Source organism: Physeter macrocephalus, chromosome 20 (assembly GCF_002837175.3).
Source record: "Physeter macrocephalus isolate SW-GA chromosome 20, ASM283717v5, whole genome shotgun sequence".
Taxonomy (NCBI): Eukaryota; Metazoa; Chordata; class Mammalia; order Artiodactyla; family Physeteridae; genus Physeter; species Physeter macrocephalus.
In genome coordinates, this window is record NC_041233.1 from 47,904,591 (window position 1) to 47,926,264 (window position 21,674).

General features: G+C 41.4%; 3 protein-coding genes across 5 annotated transcripts in view; 2 read left to right on the top strand and 1 right to left on the bottom strand.

Moving 5' to 3' along the window:
- LOC102983709 (interferon-induced protein with tetratricopeptide repeats 1) overlaps positions 1 to 8,083 on the top strand; it is a 20,081-nt gene extending 11,998 nt beyond the window's left edge. For all 3 annotated transcript variants that reach the window (XM_024121226.3, XM_024121228.3, XM_024121227.3), the window contains one exon: positions 4,725 to 8,083. In XM_024121226.3, the coding sequence (XP_023976994.1) occupies positions 4,725 to 6,159 (1,435 nt within the window). In that variant the 3' untranslated portion in view covers positions 6,160 to 8,083. The remainder of the gene's footprint in view (positions 1 to 4,724) is intronic.
- Positions 1 to 12,286, bottom strand: part of LIPA (lipase A, lysosomal acid type) — a 105,671-nt gene extending 93,385 nt beyond the window's left edge. Inside the window, exon 1 of the mRNA XM_024121229.3 lies at positions 12,196 to 12,286. The gene's annotated coding sequence lies outside the window, so the exon portion shown is untranslated. The remainder of the gene's footprint in view (positions 1 to 12,195) is intronic.
- Positions 9,199 to 20,791, top strand: LOC102983415 (interferon-induced protein with tetratricopeptide repeats 5). The gene is made up of 3 exons (XM_024121225.3): positions 9,199 to 9,325; positions 12,344 to 12,503; positions 20,248 to 20,791. Exons 1-3 carry the CDS (start codon positions 9,199 to 9,201, stop codon positions 20,789 to 20,791), a joined length of 831 nt encoding a protein of 276 aa, XP_023976993.2.
- The last annotated feature ends 883 nt before the right edge of the window (positions 20,792 to 21,674 follow it).

Here is a 21,674-nt window from a genome sequence, read left to right on the forward strand (position 1 = left end):
TCTGGGCTTTCTATACTGTTCCATTGATCTATATTTCTGTTTTTGTGCCAGTACCATATTGTCTTGATTTCTGTAGCTTTGTAGTATAGTCTGAAGTCAGAGTGTCTGATTCCTCCAGTTCCGTTTCTTTCCCTCAAGATTGCTTTGCCTATTTGGGGTATTTTGTGTCTCCATACAAATTTTAAGATTTTTTTTCTAGTTCTGTAAAAAATGCCATTGGTAGTTTGATAGGGATTGTATTGAATCTGTAGATTGCTTTGGGTAGTATAGTCATTTTCACAATATTGATTCTTCCAATCCAAGAACATGGTATATCTCTCCATCTGTTTGTGTCATCTCTGATTTCTTTCATCAGTGTCTTATAGTTTTCTGAGTACAAGTCTTTCACTTACTTAGGTAGGTTTATTCCTAGGTATTTTATTCTTTTTGTTGTAATGGTGAATGGGATTGTTACCTTAATTTCTCTTCCTGATCTTTCATTGTTAGTGTACTGGAATGCAAGAATTTTCTGTGCATTAATTTTGTATCCTGCAACTTTACCAAATTCATTGATTAGCTCTAGTAGTCTTCTGGTGGCATCTTTAGGACTCTATATGTATAGTATCATGTCATCTGCAAACAGTGACCGTTTTACTTCTTCTTTTCCAATTTGTATTCCTTTCATTTCTTTTTCTTCTCCGATTGCCAAGGCTAGGACTTCCAAAACTCTGTTGAATAATAGTGGTGAGAGTGGACATCCTTGTCTTGTTACTGATCTTGGAGGAAATGCTTTCCGTTTTTCACCATTGACAATGATGTTTGCTGTGGGTTTGTCATATATGGGCTCTATTATGTTGAGGTAGGTTCCCTCTATGCCCACTTTCTGGAGAGTTTTTAATCATAAATGGGTGTTGAATTTTGTCCAAAGCTTTTGCTGCATCTATTGAGAAGAAGACATGGTTTTTCTTCTTCAATTTGTTAATATGGTGTATCACATTGATTTGCGTATATTGAAGAATCCTTGCATCCTGGGATAAATCCCACTTGATCACGGTGTATGATCCTTTTAATGTGCTGTTGGATGCTGTTTGCTAGTATTTTGTTGAGGATTTTTACATCTATTTTCATCAGTGATATTGGTCTGTAATTTTCTTTTTTTGTAGTATCTTTGTCTGGTTTTGGTATCAGTGCGACGGTGGTCTCGTAGAATGAGTTTGGGAGTGTTCCTCCCTCTGCTATATTTTGGAGGAGTTTGGGAAGAACAGGTGTTAGCTCTTCTCTACATGTTTGATAGAATTCTCCTGTGAAGGCACCTGGTCCTGGACTTTTGTTTGTTGGAAGATTTTTAATCACAGTTTCAATATCAGTGTTTGTGATTGGTCTGGTTATATTTTCTATTGCTTCCTGGCTCAGTCTTGGAAGGTTGTGCTTTTTTATGAAATTGTCCATTTCCTCTCAGTTGTCCATTTTATTGGCATATAGTTGCTTACAGTAATCTCTCATGGTCCTTATTTTCTGCAGTGTCAGTTGTTATTTCTCTTTTTCATTTCTAATTCTGTTGATTTGAGTCTTCTCCCTTTTTTTCTTGATGAGTCTGGCCAATGCTTTATCAATTTTGTTTATCTTCTCAAAGAAGCAGCTTTTAGTTTATTGATATTTGCTATTGTTTCCTTCATTTATTTTCAGGTGTAAGGTTAGATTGTTTATTTGAGATGTTTGTTGTTTCTTGAGGTAGGATTGTATTGCTGTAAGCTTCCCTCGTAGAACTGCTTTCGCTGCATCCCATAGGTTTTGGGTCATCGTGTTCTCATTGTCATTTGTCTCCAGGTATTTTTTGATTTCCTCAGTGATCTCTTGGTTATTTAGTAACATATTGTTTAGCCTCCATGTATTTGTGTTTTTTACGTTTTTTTTCACTGTCACTGATTTCTAATCTCATAGCGTTGTGGTCGGAAAAATTGCTTGATACAATTTGAATTTCCTTAAATTTACTAAGGCTTGATTTGTGACCCAAGATGTGATGTATCCTGAAGAATGTTCCGTGTGCACTTGAGAAGAAAGTGTAATCTGCTGTTTTGGGATGGAATGTCCTATAAATATCAATTAAATCTATCTGGTCTATTGTGTCATTTAAAGTTTCTGTTTCCTTATTAACTTTCTGTCTGGATGATCTGTCCATTGGTGTAAATGAGGTGTTAAAGTCCCCCATTATTACTGTGTTACTGACGATTTCCTCTTTTATAGCTGTTAGCATTTGCCTTATGTATTGAGGTGCTCCTATGTTGGGTGCATATATATTTCTCATAGTTATATCTTCCTCTTGGATTGATTCCTTTATCATTATGTAGTATCCTTCCTTGTCTCTTGTAACATTCTTTATTTTAAAGTCGATTTTATCTGATATGAGTATTGCTACCCCAGCTTTGATTTCCATGTGCATGGAATATCTCTTTCCATCCCCTCACTCTCAGTCTGTATGTGTCCGTAGGTCTGAAGTGGGTCTCTTGTAGACAGCACATGTATGAGTTTTGTTTTTGTATCCATTCCGCAAGCCTGTGTCTTTTGGTTGTAGGATTTAATCTGTTCACGTTTAAGGTAATTATCGATATATATGTTCCTATTACCATTTTCTTAATTGTTTTCGGTTTGTTTTTGTAGGTCCTTTTCTTCTCTTGTGTTTCCCACTTAGAGAAGTTCCTTTAGCATTTGTTGTAGAGCTGGTTTGGTGGTGATGAATTCTCTTAGCTTTGGCTTGTCTGTAAAGCTTTTGATTTTTTTGTCGAATCTGAATGAGATCCTCGCCAGGTAGCGTAATCTTGCTTGTAGGTTCTTCCCTTTCATCACTTTAAATATATTGTGCCACTGCCTTCTGGCCTGTAGAGTTTCTGCTGAGGAATCAGCTGTTAACCTTATGGGAGTTCCCTTGTATGTTATTTGTCCTTTTTCCCTTGTTGCTTTCAATAGTTTTTCTTTGTCTTTAATTTTTGTCAATTTGATTACCATGTGTCTCGGCGTGTTTCTCCTTGGGTTTATCCTGCCTGGGACTCTCTGTGCTTCCTGGACTTGGGTGGCTATTTCCTTTCCCATGTTAGGGAAGTTTTTGACTATAATATCTTCAAATATTTTCTTGGCTGTTCCATGGCAGTGAATTCCACCAATCTGTCTTCCAGGTCACTTATCCGTTCTTCTGCCTCAGTTATTCTGCTACTGATTCCTTCTAGTGTATTTTTCATTTCAGTTATTGTATTGTTCATCTCTGTTGGTTCTTTAATTCTTCTAGTGGTTGGTTCTTTAATTCGTCTGGGTCTTTGTTAAACATTTCTTGCATCTTCTCGATCTTTGCCTCCGTTCTTTTTCCAAGGTCCGGGATCACCTTCACTATCATTATTCTGAATTCTTTTTCTGGAAGGTTGCCTATGTCCACTTCATTTATTTGTTTTTCTGGGGTTTTATCTTGTTGCTTCATCTGGTACATAGTCCTCTGCCTTTCATTTTGTCTATCTTTCTGTGAATGTGGTTTTCCTTCCACAGGCTACAGGACTGTAGTTCTTCTTGCTTCTGCTGTCTGCCCTCTGTTGGATGAGGCTATCTAAGAGGCTTGTGCAAGTTTCCTGATGGGGGGGACTGGTGGGGGGGTAGAGCTGGGTGTTGCTCTGGTGGGCAGAGCTCAGTACAACTTTAATCTGCTTGTCTGCTGATGAGTGGGGCTGAGTTCCCTCCCTGTTGGTTGTTTGGCCTGAGGCAACCCAGCACTGGAGCCTACACGCTCTTTGGTGGGGCTAATGGCAGACTCTGGGAGGGCTCAGGCCAAGGAGCGCTTCCTAGAACTTCTGCTGCCAGTGTCCTTGTCCCCACGGTGAGCCACAGCCACCCCCTGCCTCTGCAGGAGACCCTCCAACACTAGCAGGTAGGTCTGGTTCAGTCTCCTATGGGGTCACTGCTCCTTCCCCTGGGTCCCGATGCACACACTACTTTGTGTGTGCCCTCCAAGAGTGGAGTCTCTGTTTCCCGCAGTCCTGTCAAAGTCCTGCAATCAAATCCCGCTAGCTTTCAAAGTCTCATTCTCTGGGAATTCCTCCTCCCTTGTCGGACCCCCACGTTGGGAAGCTGACGTGGGGCTCAGAACCTTCACTCCAGTGGGTGGACTTCGGTGGTATAATTGTTCTCCAGATTCTGAGTCACCCATCCAGCGGTTATGGGATTTTATTTTTTTGTGATTGCGGCCCTCCTACCATCTCACTGTGGCTTCTCCTTTGTCTTTGGATGTGGGGTATCTTTTTTGGTGAATTCCTGTGTCTTCCTGTTGATGATTGTTCAGCAGGTAGTTGTGATTCCAGTGCTCTCACAAGAGGGAGTGAGCACACGTCCTCCTACTCTGCCATCTTGAACCAATCTCCTAGGAAACTCTTCCATAGCATGAAATATGTATGCTCTAAGTGCTTTCCATAGATAGGCTTATTAATTCGCACCAAATCCAGTGTGATAAGTCTATTATTTTTCCCACTTTACAAGGGAGACTCTGAAGCACAGAGAGCTTGTATGGCTAGAAAGTGCTGGGGCCAGTGTATGAAGCCAAGTAAACTGCATTCAAAGGCCACATAGATCTTAGAAATACAGAACCCAAAGGAAGATCAAAGCAGGTGTGCCCTTTTCAAGGCTAAGCTCTAAATATGCGGTGTTTTCTTTGGCTTATTTCTATTGGCTGTTCGTCACCTAACAAAGAAACTCTGCTTTTGTTTTTAAAGTAATAACGCTGATGGGGATCAGCTCAAGGATAAGCTGGAACAGTTGAGATGTCACTTTACATGGGAGTTGGTCATTGAAGACACTGAAATAGCTGATTTAGAAAACAGGGTCTTGGAGCAGATTGAGTTCCTAGACACCAAATACAACGTGGGAATCTACACCTTACTAGCCTATGTGAAACACCTGAGAGGCCAGAATGAGGAAGCCCTGAAGAGTTTGAAAGAAGCTGAAGACTTAACCCAGCAAGAACATGACAACCAATCAGACGTGAGAAGTCTGGTTACCTGGGGCAACTATGCCTGGCTGCATTACCACATGGGCCGACATGCAGAAGCCCAGATTTACCTGGACGAGGTGAAGAACACTTGCAGGAAGCTTGCAAACTCCTCCAGCTATAGAATAGAGTGTCCTCAGATGGACTGTGAGGAAGGATGGGCCTTGCTGAAATGTGGAGGAGAGAATTATGAACGGGCCAAGGTCTGCTTTGAAAAGGCTCTGGAAGTGGACCCGGAAAACCCTGAATTCAGCACTGGGTATGCAATCACCGTCTATCGCCTGCAGGCCTTTAACAAACCAGCAAAGAGTACTGAGGCAGTACTGAATACCCTAAAACAGGCTGTCAGGCTAAATCCAGAAGATGCATATATGAAGTCTCTCCTTGCCCTGCAGCTTCAAGGTGTACGACAAGAAGCTCAAGGAGAAAAATACATTAAAGAAGCACTGACCGATGGGTCCTCAAAGATATATGTCTTTCGACATGCTGCCAAGTTTTACCGAAAAAAAGGCTCTACGCGTGAAGCTCTTCAGTTCTTAAAACTGGCCTTGAAAGCAACACCCTCCTCTGTCTGCCTGCATCACCAGATGGGGCTTTGCTACAAGTTACAAATGATCCGAATAAAGAGAGCTACAAACGGGCAGCCTAAAGGACAGGATAAAGAAAACATCAACAGAATAATACAATCAGCCATATCTCATTTTGAATTTGCTGTGCAACAAAAGCCCACATTTGAGTTTGCTTACATAGACCTGGCAGAAATGTACACAGAAGCAGGTGACCACCAAAAAGCCGAAGATGTTTATCAAAAGGTGTTATGCATGGAATCACTCAACAAATATATGCTGCAACAGGTACATTTCCACTATGGCCAATTTCTGGAATTTCAAAAAAAATCTGAAGTTGATGCAATCAGCCATTATTTAAAAGCAGTAAAAATAGAAAACGCGTCATTAAACAGGGATAAAAGTATCTATTCTTTGAAGAAACTGGCTTTAAAGAAACTTCAGAGAGATGCATCAGATATAGAAAGCTTGTACATACTTGGGTTCATCCACAAAGTAAAAGGAGAAATGAATGAAGCCCTGGAGTATTACGAGCAGGCCCTGAGGCTGGTTCCTGTCTTGGAGAACTCTGTACTTGTGACCCATAGGCACTGAAATATGGACCAGTCTTACATATCATTTGATTTTACGTCAACATATACTAATCATCTTTTCTGCTTGCTGCTTTCAGAAACATATTATGTAATTCACTGCAATGATGTAATCTTTGAATAATTACTCAAACCTGATAAAACACTGGTTGTATTGAGAAAATAGTGAAACAGACTATACAGGTCCCTGTGTGTGAGAGAGAGAGAGGAAGAGAGAGAGGGGAAGAGAGAGAAGAACCATTTCTCTGTGAATGTTATATAGTAGAAAAAAAAAAGTTTGTTGAGTAGATTTGTAGCAAATAAAACACTGGCCTTGACATGGAGGCGACCAAAATGTCCATCGACAGATGAATGGATAAAGAAGATGTGGCACATATGTACAATGGACTATTACTCAGCCATAAAAAGAAACGAAATTGAGTTATCTGTAGTGAGGTGGATGGACCTGGATGGAGTCTGTCATACAGAGTGAAGTAAGTAAGAAAGAGAAAAACAAATACTGTATTCTAACTATATATGGACTCTATAAAAAAAAATGATACTGATGAACCTAGTTGCAGGGCAGGAATAAAGATGTAGACATAGAGAATGGACTTGAGGACACGGGCTGGGAGGGGGAAGCTGGGGTAAAGTGAGAGTAGCATCGACATATATATACTACCGAATGTAAAAGAGCTAGTGGGAAGCAGCAGCATAGCACAGGGAGATCAGCTCCGTGCTTTGCGATGACCCAGAGGGGTGGGATAGAGAGGGTGGGAGGGAGGCTCAAGAGGGAGGGGATATGGGGACATGTGTATGCATATGGCTGATTCACTTTGGTGTACAACAGAAGCTAACACAGTACTGTGAAGCAGTTATACTCCAATAAAGATCTATTTTTAAAAAAAACCACTGGACTTACGTAAAATAAAATGTTCAATTCATTCATTTTATCAATAAATAGTTTTCAGTGCTAGATACCAAAAATACTACGGTGATGTAGGGGAGGGAAAATTCTTTTTCCTCTACCCATCTTAGGTTCATTGGCTTGGGCCTTAACTTAAACTGAAAAAAGACAGATTAACAAGAGAAAAACACACAAGTTTATTAACACATGCATCGGGCATACACAGGGGAGTACCCAGTGATGAGTAATTTAAAGGGGTGGGTTTATATAGCATCCTAACAAACAAACAATACATTTTTAGAGAAGTGATAAGGTAAAGGCAAAGAACTTTAGTTTCTAAGTGGCAAATTATAGGAAGGCAAATATATGAGGGAAACTAATGGAAGATAATAGCCTCCTTATAAGGTTTGTTATGTATATTTTTCTGTTTGTGTCTCTGGGCTGATTAGGGACTACAGTTGTCTCAGGTGATTAACTTCTGTCCTTCCTCGTAAAGGAGGAGAGACATTTTTTTTCAGGCAGATGGGGGAGAGCAGAGAGCTTTCCTTATATCTGCTTCTTTTCAACTGCCTTTAGCTCAAAATAATCCTATGGCAAGGTGGCATATTTGGGGGTGGCATATTCGGCTACCCTTCAGTGAAACAAAGCAGACCTTTTCCCCAAACCTCATGCAGCTTACCATCTAGTGAGAAAGACAGTAAAACAAATACACAGTCTATTAAAGGTCAGCTTTCCCCATGAAGATGTTTGAAATTCAATTCATTGTCAAACTGTGCCAAGTAGTTTCTCTTGTTTTATGCCATTTTGTTTTAAGTGCTATTGATTCAGTCATTTGCTGGTATTGACATTTCTCCCAAGAAGATATACAGGTTGCCAACAAACACATGAAAGGATGCTCAACATCACTAATCATTAGGGAAATGCAAATCAAAACTGCAGTAAGGTATCACCTCACAGCAGTCAGAATGGCCATCATCAAAAAATCTACAAACAATAAATGCTGGAGAGGGTGTGGAGAAAGGGGAACCCTCTTGCACTGTTGGTGGGAATGTAAATTGATAAAAGAAACGAAATTGAGTTATTTGTAGTGACGAGGATGGACCTAGAGTCTGTCATACAGAGTGAAGTAAGTCAGAAAGAGAAAAACAAATACCGTATGTTAACACATACATATGGAATCTAAAAAAACCAAAATGGTTATGAAGAACCTAGGAGCTATTAAAAGGATACTAAAGGATCTGAGAAAGCGTCTGTTGCAATCATCTTTGATTATGACATTTTATTAATAGACAATGCCCAACAAATAATGTTTTTAAAAGGAAAATTAAGGAACCAATGTTACTGTTTTTTCATTCTTGTGTGTGCCTGGGGGGAGGATGTATTAATTTCCTATTGTGGCTCTAATAAACTACCACAAACTTGGTGGCTTAAAACCACACTAATTTATTACCTTACAGTTCTAGAGATGAGAAGTCTGAAATTGGTTTCATTGGCCTGAAATCAAGGTGTTGGCACAGCCAAATTCCCTCCAGAGGTTCTAGGGGACAATTCTTTTGGTACCTTTTCCAGATTCTGGAGGCTGCCTGTATTTCCTGGTGTGGACCCCTAAGCCACAGAAAGTACAAGTCCCCAGGGAATTCCCAGAAATATTGGGCAACACTTTGGATTTCTACTGAAATTCTATAGGAAATGAAGGGAGCAAAATTTATATCATTGGGGGGCAGGCATCAGAGTTACATAGAAGCAATCTTCACAATTTCCTTATCACTAAAACAAGAAATTTATTAGATTAACAAAAACATAACAAAGTGCTTGTGTTGGTGGGAGGAGGCTGTTAAGGTACTAAAATAAGTCTAACCACTGCCAACTCCCCTGAGTCAGAAATATTAAAAGTAAATTATTATGGGATAAGTGGTCAATTCTCAACTAGGCAGTTTTTCCCAGGTATTGTTATACATCGTTTGTACCCAGAAAGCAGAGCTCATTAATGTAAAATAAATCTCTGGATTATGTAATGTGTTTTGTGTGAGATGTGTTTGACAATCTCCAGAGATCACATTTACTTAGTGTGTCTTATAACCTAATACCACCTCTCTCTCCCATCCTTCCCAACTCTGGAAGAGATCTCTGCACTTCCCGGAGCTCAGTAAAACTAAAATGTGTGACAGCCTGGATGTTTGCAGAGAAAAACAACAAGCAGCAAATCCAGGAAAACAGATGCTCTTTGGTACTAAAGATACTATTGCCAAGCTTACAAATGAATATATCCAGGGATTTCCAAGAGGTAACTGACAGCTTTAAATTAACAGCTGAATTTCAGGAGCTTGTTACTCCCATGGAAATGACTGACAGAACCTCAGTCGGTGTCCTTATTTAGAGTTCCCCCCAAGTGCCCAGCGGGGGTCTCTCATGTACTCTAAATCAAGCCAAGCCATACCTCCTGCCATTCACTACTATTATAGGTGCCCCAGCCCAAGTCTTTGCCAATTGCTGTCTACACACCACCACAGGCTCTACCTCCTTGAGAATCATCCTGGCCACCAATGTCTCCATTCTCACGATGCTGCTAGAGCTGGAACTGCATTGGGACTAAAAGCCTCTACCCTACAGCCTGCCCCAGCTTGAACTGCCCACCCTCAGTCTGTGTCCATAGCTCTGTATCTTCTTGTCCCCAGCCAGACCAAATGTGATACAGCCACCTCCACTTTGAAGCCCATGCTGAAGGGAGTAGGCCTTCACTGCCATTCCCCTGGATATCAGTCCTTTCACCCAGGCCACCTCTTGAACTCCAGTACCACCCCCAACTTCCTTTGATCTGTATCCACTTTCCCTCTCCTACCTAAAGTCCACCTCCTCTCTCTTTTGGGCTGTGCTGGGAAGACTAATTCAAATAAATTAGGTATATACATGAGGCTATTACTTACATGATTCTCAACTGTGGGCAAGAAGGAAGAGGAGGATTTTGCCCCTCGGGACAAAAACAACAACAACAAAAAAGTTGGATTTGGCATTCTATGGAGACAGTTTCATTGGTCACAACTGCAGGGTGCTACTGACATCTAGTGGAGAGATGCAAGATTGCTGCTTAAACATCCTAAACGGTCAATAGTGCCAAGGTTGAGAAACTCTGGCTTATATCCATTCCTTGGAAGAGTTAGTAGTTAAGTTTCAGTTTCCTAAGCAGATTTTTGATCAGTTGCCATGTTTCATGTTCTATTTCTCTTTTTCTCTAGTTGCTGTGTTTCACAGGTTGATGAGAATAAATTCAGAAGGTAATACACGATTAATTTTCCCAAGAATCCACCCAATCCAACAGTCTGTGAAAAAAAAGACTGATATTCAAATTCCATCCACTACTTTCAGCATGCTCAACACCTACTCAACAGTCGGGTCTTTGCTTCTTCTCAATCCTGAAAGTGTATATTCCTTTAAAATGTTTATGGACGGTTTTTGTCTTTCTGAATTTGAATTCCTAAACAATATAAGTTGATAACCAGGATCCTTTTTTCCCCTTTTGATTTGTATCATTGATTGTTTAGTTGCTGTCCACGCAAACCTTAACAAGCAAAGACTATCTCTTGGCCCAGATACAGCTAAAAGAAAGGAAAGGAAAGGAGTAGGAACAAGGAAGAAAAAACACTACCTACGCACTGGAAATTTTTTCAAACAGAGCCCTATTAAATGTTCTACATCCTGAGGAAGGAGGAAATTCTGGGCTTAGTTTTCTACCTCCAAATAAACCATTCAGTACTTTTTCTAAAATGTGGCTTCCCACTTAAACATTACAACAGCCTACACGCCCACTGCATCCACATTACCACTCCGGCCTCACTTCTTAGGACATTTTCCCTGCTCTCTGCACTCCAGCCACACCATCTGCGCTTGCCAAGTATGCTTGCACCTCCAGGCCTTTGCACTTACCGTTCCCCCAGCCTGGAACGCTCTTCCTTAGCCCCATATCTACAGTGCTCACTCGTTCACCCCCTTCAGATCTTTGCTCAACTGTCACGTTCTCAGTGAAACCTTCCCTCACCAAAATATTTATAACAGCAAAACACCTTGCACTCCAACCTTCTCTCTGCTTTTTCTCCATAGCACCACCTAACAAAAAATGATTTATATGTTCTTTATCTTTACCTCTCACACTAGAAATTAACTCCAAACAAATAGGAGAGTAACAAAATCACAAACGCACAACTAACTACACTTCTGTACCTGCACTGTTAGCCATGTTTAACGTGATTCTGGGGAAGCAAGAACTGACTTTATCTACAGGCCCCTTTTTCCAGCAAACCTGAATGAAAAAGTCAGCACTTTTAAAACTAGTGACCACATAGTAAAAACTGTACATCACTGTCCATTCATTTGAAAGCAAAGTGACTAGGATGGTATAAAAGTGATAAGCTGGTGCCTTTTAAACGTTTCGATGATGAACACGTTTTCTCAAAGTTTGAAAATTATCTCCACTCTCTGTGCACAACCAGGAACAAAATGCAGAAGACGGTGAACGGGGTAGGGCTTGCCCCTTGTCTCTTTTATGCCCAGCTATATTGACAGGGCCTTCAGCAATGTCTGGCTCTTAGCAGTTATTTAATAAAACTTGTTGAAGGAATGAATGATTGAATTCGAAGGGGACAAAATTTTTAGTGTATAAGCATTCTCTATTTTCCGCTTAAGATTCCTAATACCACCTCATCTTTATTGGGACCTTATTATAGGAAGCTCGGTTGGCAAGGGCATGGAAGGCAAGGGAACTTTCATACAATTGTGGGTGGGGGGGTGTATAAACATCTTTGCAAAGCTATTCGGCAATAGCTACCAAAATGTTGAATGTATACACATTTTGGCCCCCAAATTTCTCTAGATTTACCCAATGGAAATCATGGCACAAGTGCACGGCACTGCAGCTGTGTTGGCTGAATCAAGACTTGAGTTCCAGCCTAGGACGCAGAAAGCTCTAAAGAGCATCGCCTCCACCCAACCAAAATAACGCTGAGCAATCTCCTGTCATTTTAGTTAAAACAACAACAAACAACCACCCCCAAGAAAGCTAATCTTGAGGCAAGTGGACTCTGCGCGGGAGGTGAGAGCCAATACCGAAGGCTCGAGGCCCAGCTGTAAATTCCACCCCGAACGACCCCGCGCTGCGCAAACCTCTCACTGCGACTCCTCAGCCGGCTCCGGTGCCCACTCAACTAGCTCTTCCAGAAGTTTCTGTTTCCCAGGGCTGGACTCCGCCTAGTCGGGGATCAGATTCACTTTCTAGTTTCCTTTTCCCGCTCGGGTCCTGCCTTGAACAAAGCGGCAGCCCGCGCGCGCGCGCGGACTAGCACTGCGGTCATCTCGCTCGTGCGCGCGCACACGCACACGGCCGCTCAGTCCGCGCAGCAGCCGAGAGCTGAGGAGAGAAGCGGAGAGGACCGGCGCCTCCCAAGACGGCCGCAGAGCCCAGCCACCATGAGGTGAGGGCTTCTGCCCGCTTCTTCTCCCCAACTCCGTCGGGCCTTTGTGGCACACCCGCGTTTCTCGCGTATTCCATTTCCAGCGCAGCGCTGCGGCCTTTGAAGGGGCCGAGCCCGGCCGCCGGGCATCTGCGTTGGGGACGCTCCCCGCGAGCCCCGTCCGGGTCCGGGACGGCCGAAGGCGGGCCTGTTGGGGAGGATGGCCGAGCGGACCCTTCTTTAGAGCCCCGGGTGTCCGCGGTCGGGACTTTCGGGCCGGGGGGGTGCGGCGGGGCTGGGGGTGCCGGGCGACGCGTCCCGCGGGCCTGTCACCTCCCTGCGTCTCCGGTCGTCGCCGGCCCCGGGCCGGTGCGGGCGGCTTCTGCGTGGCCGGTCCCCGCAGGCCGCAGCCCCCGGCGTCACACGCGTCCGCTCCTGCCATTTTGCCTTCTGATTCCTGGGTCTGACTTCTCCCCCTTCTTTGTACCGTGGACAGATTGTTCTTGTTCCACCCCATCCACCGTTTTACGAGGCTTTCTTTCTCGTCTCCTTGACTGGCGTGTGGTGGGTGGTCCTTGGCTGACCCATGTAATCCGGTCCCCTGCCCTGCACGTGGGTAGTTAATGGTCTCCATTGGGAAGCTGAGGAGTGGGAGATTCCGATCTTAGGCCCCTGAAGCCCGTAGAGCCCTTTGTTCTAAATCCTGACTTTGACCACCTGCGAGTTGGGTGACCCAAAGAAAAGTTTCTTCAGTTCGGTGGGTCTGTTTCTTATCTGTAAAAATTGATAGCATCCATCTCTTAGGACTGTAGAAGGGGTTGTTGACTGATGCCTGGCACATAATATTTGCAAATGTTGACTATAAAAATATTTAATAAATGCCTCACTTCTACCATTTGTAAGAAGGGAGGGAGGTGGGAAATATCAGGAAGGGGCCTGAAGAAATAGGGAAGGAAAGACGGGTGCACTGTATGTGGATGCAGGTTGGTGTGAAAGAGGGGTGGACCCCATTGGGCACTAACTGTCTCCCAAGAAAAATGAAAGACTACTCCTTCCTGGCAGAAAACAAAAACAAAACACCCCCCCCACACACACACACACAAAATTACGTGAAGGTAGTTGTTGCCTCTTCAGACACAATAGCCTCTCTCTGCCAGCTTCCCAGAGACAAAGTTTAAAAATTAAGTAGACATAGTTGAAAAAGTAAAACTTGTCGTAGTGTCCAGTTGTGCATAAATTCCATAGAGTGTGGGCGAAGCACTTACATGGCTAACTGAATGTCCCTTGGAGATCTCACAGCCACATCATAATGCCTGGGACAGCCCTCCCTCATCGTCCTTGTGCAGAGGCAGATGTTCATTTTACTCTGTGGTTGGATAGGGAAGACTGAAGTGGCAGAAAGTTTGGAGCCATTAGCAAGATGGGAAGAATTAGCAGGAATTCCCTCATCTGAAATTCAGGTGCTTTTTTTTTTTTTTAATGCTAGGCTCATGCCTCTGGGCTGGAAATGCCAGAAGCTACCAGTATATAACTGCATTCACTCAACAAATTTTTATTATTGAGTTTCTCTTATATGCCTGAAATCACAGATGCTGGGGACACAGAGGTGAAAAACATAAAACTGGAGTAAGGTCCTTATTCTCATTTAAATGGGGGAAATAGACAACCAGGAATAAATGAGTAAATAATCAACATAATTCAGAAAGTGATAAGAGCTATAAGGAAAATACAATAGGGCTAAGAGAGTGACCTAGAATGGAGGGAGTTATTTTAGATAGCTCTACCACAGGCGGCCTCTTGGGTAAGGAATATTTGAGCTGAGTTAAAGGAAGGAGCTAGTCATACAAAGATTTAGGAGCAGAGCTTTTTAAGTAGAGTAAAAACAACAGGTGTAAAAGTCCTTGAACTTGATGTGTTCAAGATAGGAAGAAGGTCAGTATGTCTAAAACACAGATAATGAAGAGGAGAGTAGGAGAAGACAAGGTTGGGTGGGTAGACAAGTCCAGCTCCTTTAGGGACTTGTAAGACATGGCAAAGGCTAGATTAAAATCTAAGGGTGTTGGGAAGCTATTGGGAGATTTTAAACCAGGAGACTGACGTAATCTGGTTTACATTTTCAAAAGTTTACTAATACTGTATGGGGACCAAGAGTGGAAACAGAGACCAGATTTTTGCCACAGCTCAAAGGAAAGGTAATAGTCTTTCCTATTTTCCTAGACTAGCTGAACAGCAGTGGAAATGGAAAAAAGTGGATGGATTTGAGATGTATTTGGGTGATAGAATTAACAGGGCTTCCTATTGGATTGGATGAGAGGTTGAAAGATTAGGAATCAAAGATTACTCCTAGGTCATTTGGCCTGTGGGACTAAGAGGTACCAAACAAGGTGGGGAAAACTAAGGGAGGAACAGGCTCAAGGAACCCAGATTTCTATAAGTTCTATATTTACTTGAGATGCCAACTGAACTTCTAATTGAAGATGTAAACTAAAAGTTAGATAAGTCTGGAATTCAGGGGAGAGATCAGAGATAGAAGAAATACCTTAGAAGATCATCAGCATATACATCTTTGGATTATGGAAAAAAAAGTTATTTTAATTCCCTTACATTAATAATATGATAATTATATCTTTGATAACTAAGATTTTTGTCCTTCCTTCAGATCGCTTTTAATACATTTCCACCCAGCTCTTCTGTTATTTGAAAGAATCAGTAATCACCCTCTCTGCCGCTCCACAGCGTGTCCTAGTGAGAAGCACCTCCATCTCAAAACAACTCCAACAATGCAGAATGCTATGACTTTAGATTGAGGGCTCGTATTTGAAACCACTGTTTTCTTATCCTGAGACCTTTGACTGTCTGACATGTCTTTTCCAACACAACCTCTTACCTGCTCTTTAAGCTGCTCTAAAATCTGTTTTCTTTTAAGTCCTTCCCAGGCAAAGTTAATTTTACATACATTACACATATCCTATATTTTAAAGCAAACTATTCTTTAAAAAAAGACAAACTCCAATTTTTATGTGAAAGAGGTAGTATAGCATTATGGTTAAAAGGCATAACCTTTTGTTTAAGTCAGGCAGAACTAGGTTTGAATCTGTGCTTGGACACTTTATAGCTGTGTAACCTTGGACATGTAATTTAAACTCTTTCCCAGTCCTCATCCATAAAATTGTGAAAATAATAAGACATTGTTATAAAAATTAAATGTAATTTGTGTAAAGTGCTTGGCACACTGCTTGACATGTGCAGTGTGGCAAGTGAATGGTTTTGGGGGGTGTTTTTTTGACCTCTCATCTGATTCTAGAAATATATTGTACAAGTGTAACATTTATACTATTGAGCTGAATCTGTAGTGAACCTAGGTCTTATGCATAAAGTTGTTTTCTCAAATATATCCTTGTTTGCCATTTAATTTAGCCCTCACTGTGAATAAAATAGGGAAAATTTCAAGTTAGAGTAGAGGTCTAGCCTGTTGGGCTTGAGGCTTTTTTATACATTAGCTCTATAGGCCCAGTGTCTTCAACTGTCCTGTCCCATGCAGTAACCACTAGTCATACATGACTATTCAAATTAATTAAAAGTAAATAAAATATAAAAAGCAGTTCATTGGTCATCCTAGCCACATTTCAAGTGTTCAGTGGTCACGTGTGGCTAGTGTCTATCACATTGTGCAGCACAGATAAGAACATTCCCATCGTGGCAGGAAGTTCTATTAGAAAGCTCTGGTCTAGAACCGGTAATCACTAAAATGTGGGACCTAGGGGCTTCCCTGGTGGCGCAGTGGTTGAGAATCCGCCTGCCGATGCGGGGAACACGGGTTCGTGCCCCGGTCCGGGAAGATCTCACATGCCGCGGAGCGGCTGGGCCCGTGAGCAATGGCGGCTGAGCCTGCGCGTCCGGAGCCTGTGCTCCGCAACGGGAGAGGCCACAACAGTGAAAGAGAATAAATATGAAAAAATTATAAAATTAAAATTAGTAATTATAAGTGAACGTAAATGTCTACTAGATATAATACTAAGTTCGCTATTGAAGTTTAAATTTAGTATTTATAAAATTAGAAAACATTTCATGAAGTATGATTAGATTATAAATATGAAGTGGTTTTATTTTTCTAATCACTACTAATAATTGTGTAATTAGTCTAGTTCTCTGACTTTTATGCCACTTTTGGCTATTAGGACAGCCTCCTTCCAGTTCCTAAAGACTCAGCCCAATTCATTTTAAAACCTCAATCTCATATTTGATTCAAAGCACTCTTCTCTTCCTTCCCAACTCCCAGAAAATATTGATAAAGGTGCTGTGAAGAATAGGAAAATGTGATAGACTAGACTTTAGGATGGCAGGCAAGGTGGAGATGCAGCTTCAGCTAAAGTGGTCAGGGGTAGCCTTCTTTGAAGAGCTGAGATTTGAGCCAAGACCAGAATTATGAGAATAAGTAAACCCTAGTACTCTCTTAGGAAGAATTCACAGAGTGAGGGAATAAAAAGCAGATACAAATGCCCTGACGTAGGTGCATACTTGGCATAAGAAATAATAAACAATAAAATTTTGTAAAGGCTTGTATGACCGGAGTGCAGTGAGCATGAGGAAAGTGGTACAAAATGAGGTTAGAGAAGTAGACGTGGGCCAGATGGTAAAAGGCATAGTAACCATGGTTAGGAGTTTGGGGCTGGAGATAAAGATTTGAGTAGTATTAACAATGTATAGTTTAACTCTGCTTCATATTCCATCCTTCTCACAATTATCCCCATCTCTGCCACAAGCATCATTTTCTCCCTTAATACTGGATCATTTCCCTTATGATTGAAAAAATTTTTGATAATTTCCTCAGATTTGCCTCTGTTTCTCTACTCCCTTCACAGTAAAATTCCTTGAAGGAGTGACCTATATTCCCCATATCCACTTCTTCTCCTCTTCCCATTATCCCCTCAACCCACTCCAGTAATATTTTCATCCCTGTCGTTCTGTTAAAACATCAAGTTCCCCCACAACTTTACTCCTCCCAAAACAGTGATCTCTGTCCTCATTTTCTCAACCTCTTAGGATCATTGTGCACATTAAACATTTATCTCTCTTTTTTCAAAATCAACATTTTCTTCTTTAGGCTTTCATGACACCAGATTTCTTGGTTTATCTGCTCACCTACGATTATTAAGATTAGAAAGGGGCAATTGAGTTGAAGTAAGATCTCAACAGTGAAAAGGAGGAAGTCATAAAAGATCTGAGGGCAGAATGGTCTAAGCCAGTGCTTCTCAACCAGGGTGATTTTTGCTCTCCCAGGGGACATTTGGTGATGTCTGGAGACAGTTTTGGTTGTCACCACTGGAGGAATGCTAGTTACATCTACTGGGTCAAGGCCAGGGATGCTACTAAATATCCTGCAATGCACAGGTCAGCCCCAACAAAAAGAATTCCTTGACAATCATAACTAAAGTACACCACCACCACCACCACCACATAATCCCATTACTCTGATATTTTTTTCTTAACACTTATTACTGTCTGGAATTATGTTGTCCGTTGATTTGTTTACATGTTTATTTTCTGTCAACCCCTTTTGTTCCCTCCTCTCCTATAATAGAATTACCATGAAGAAAAGGCCTTTTTCTATCTTGCTTATTACTATATTCACTGCAACCAGCATATTGCCTGGCATGTATGACATGAGGTGATCAATAAGTGTTTCCTTTTTTTAAAAATTTATTTGGCTGCATTGGGTCTTAGTTGCGGCACACAGGATCTTCGTTGCGGCATGCGGAATCTTTCGTTGTGGCATGCGGGCTCTTTATTGCGGCGTGTGGGTTTCTCTCTAGTTATGGTGCGTGGGCTCCAGAGTGTGCGGGCTTACTAGTTGCGGCGTGCGGGCTTAGTTGCCCCACGGTGTGTGAGATCTTAGTTCCCCAACCAGGGATTGAACCCGTGTCCGTTGCATTGGAAGGCGGATTATTAACCACTGGACCACCAGGGAAGTCCCCAATAAATGTTTCTTGATAGAAATACTATAGTTCCCATAAACATTTATACAAATATGCATACATACATATAAGGAGGAGAGTCCTGTGCACAGCATAAAGGGAAATACACACACACATTATTCATCCGATAATTAGAATATTTCCCTCTTTGAGAGAAGCATTAAGTAGCTTTTTTTTTCTGTAAATTTCTTTCAACCCTTAATTGTGGCCAATTGTAGATTTAGAAAGTCTTTCCTGACTGCCTCACCACTACCATCAGCAAAACAAACAAAACTAGGTATATTAATCAGGATTTTGTCAGTTGCAGACAGGAGAAACCCAGTTCAAACTGGCTTAAGCTAAAAGAGAGATTATTTCCTTAAAAAAGTAGAAGTCCAGGGATGGACAGGGTGATCCAGGTATTTAGTCAGCACCACAAGCAATCTGTCTTTATTCCTGTCTAAGTCCTGCTTTCCTCTTATGTTTGATTCTTTCTCAGGCAGGCTGTCCCCAAGAGTTTGCAAAGATGTCCACCAGCAACTCCAGCTTATATTCTACAAGCTTAAAATTTTTGGAAGAGAGTTCCAGCAAAGCCCCATTTCAGCAAAATTATATTTTAATTGGATTATCTCTGAATATATCACTGGGTCCAAGGAATGGCTGGAATATGTGTGCTTTCCTACAGACTGGAGGAAAGTGTAGACAGCCTGTCTCAGATCACAGGGACTGAGTAGGGGGAGATGTTCCACCAATTGAAGGCCCCAGATGTCCACAACACTGGACTATGTGCCCTTCCTGAGTCACTTCCATGGAACTTTATTGGAATGCCGAGTTGTAATTGACTGTGTACTTAGTGTACTTATAAGCTCTGTATAAGCAGAGCTGTGTCTTATTCACAGTTACATCCCCAGGGTTATTCAGAAGATCTTGCATATAAAAGCCTTTCGGTAATGAATAAATACTTCCTGTCCTTTCCTTTCCCCTTCATCTTCCTAGTTTCAGAGATGAAACTAGGCCCTGCAGAGATAACACTGTGCTTCACACAAAGGGAGTTCAACAAATATTTGTGAAGTGAACATTAAGGGTAATGTTAAGTTAATGATAGGTGGTAGCCTTTATTGTTGCCCACAGTCCTAAAGGTCAGAAGGATATAGCACTTAACATCAAAACCTACTAACCCTCCTTTTGCTTTTTCCCCATTTTCTCTAAATCTTTGTTATATCTCAAACTTATACTTCTTCCCATCTCTTGGTATTCCTGTTCCTGTCTGAGTCTGTGTCTTTTTTTTCTCTGTGGGGTTTCCTTTGTTTCTTTATTTCTCTGCAAAAGTTACATATTCATGTGGCTTCTGTCTCCTTAAGTGTACTCCTTTTTCTTATTTCTCACCTTCTCCTCTTTCCCTTCACTACTCATAATACAGAAAAGAAATTTTTATGTTGTTTATTAACTGTGTATATATCTATTATTCTTAATTTCGGAACTAGTAAATACAATATTTTCAATTCCCCTCTCTAAAAATAGGTGGTCCTTGTGGGTTAGTGACTGCCAAAAGGAAATACATACCCTATAACATAGAAAATGCTGTCATCTCTCCAGAATTGGTTTTGCAATAAATAATGTGAATTTAATGAAATATTCTAGGACATAGCTATACTAGTTTCCTCTGTGTATGGAGTTATAGAAATCTAGTGCTTTAACTGTAAGATCAAATAGATAAAATATAGTTTTTTGCTTAACAACCTGTTTAAGATTTAAAACTTTATTATTTCCTTTATTTCTTCAAAAATTAAAAAGGATTTTATCTTTGACAGTGAAATTCCTAAGGACTCATTGAAGGCCATTCTGTTGGAGTTAGAATGTCACTTCACATGGAATTTACTTAAGGAAGACATTGATCTGTTTGATGTAGAAGATACAATTGGGCAACAGCTTGAATTTCTTACCACAAAATCCAGACTCACTCTTTATAACCTGTTGGCCTATGTGAAACACCTAAAGGGCCAAAATAAAGATGCTCTAGAGTGCTTGAAACAAGCAGAAGAAATAATACAACGAGAACACTCGGACAAAGAAGAAGTACGAAGTCTGGTCACTTGGGGAAACTATGCCTGGGTTTATTATCACATGGACCAGCTTAAAGAAGCTCAGAAGTATATAGACAAGGTAGGGAACGTCTGCAAGAAATCGTCCAGTCCTTCCAACTACAAGTTGGAGTGTCCAGAGATTGACTGTGAGAAAGGGTGGGCACTCTTGAAATTTGGAGGAAAGTATCACCAAAAGGCTAAAGCAGCTTTTGAGAAGGCTCTGGAAGCAGAACCCGGAAATACACACACACATTATTCATCCGATAATTAGAATATTTCCCTCTTTGAGAGAAGCATTAAGTAGCTTTTTTTTTCTGTAAATTTCTTTCAACCCTTAATTGTGGCCAATTGTAGATTTAGAAAGTCTTTCCTGACTGCCTCACCACTACCATCAGCAAAACAAACAAAACTAGGTATATTAATCAGGATTTTGTCAGTTGCAGACAGGAGAAACCCAGTTCAAACTGGCTTAAGCTAAAAGAGAGATTATTTCCTTAAAAAAGTAGAAGTCCAGGGATGGACAGGGTGATCCAGGTATTTAGTCAGCACCACAAGCAATCTGTCTTTATTCCTGTCTAAGTCCTGCTTTCCTCTTATGTTTGATTCTTTCTCAGGCAGGCTGTCCCCAAGAGTTTGCAAAGATGTCCACCAGCAACTCCAGCTTATATTCTACAAGCTTAAAATTTTTGGAAGAGAGTTCCAGCAAAGCCCCATTTCAGCAAAATTATATTTTAATTGGATTATCTCTGAATATATCACTGGGTCCAAGGAATGGCTGGAATATGTGTGCTTTCCTACAGACTGGAGGAAAGTGTAGACAGCCTGTCTCAGATCACAGGGACTGAGTAGGGGGAGATGTTCCACCAATTGAAGGCCCCAGATGTCCACAACACTGGACTATGTGCCCTTCCTGAGTCACTTCCATGGAACTTTATTGGAATGCCGAGTTGTAATTGACTGTGTACTTAGTGTACTTATAAGCTCTGTATAAGCAGAGCTGTGTCTTATTCACAGTTACATCCCCAGGGTTATTCAGAAGATCTTGCATATAAAAGCCTTTCGGTAATGAATAAATACTTCCTGTCCTTTCCTTTCCCCTTCATCTTCCTAGTTTCAGAGATGAAACTAGGCCCTGCAGAGATAACACTGTGCTT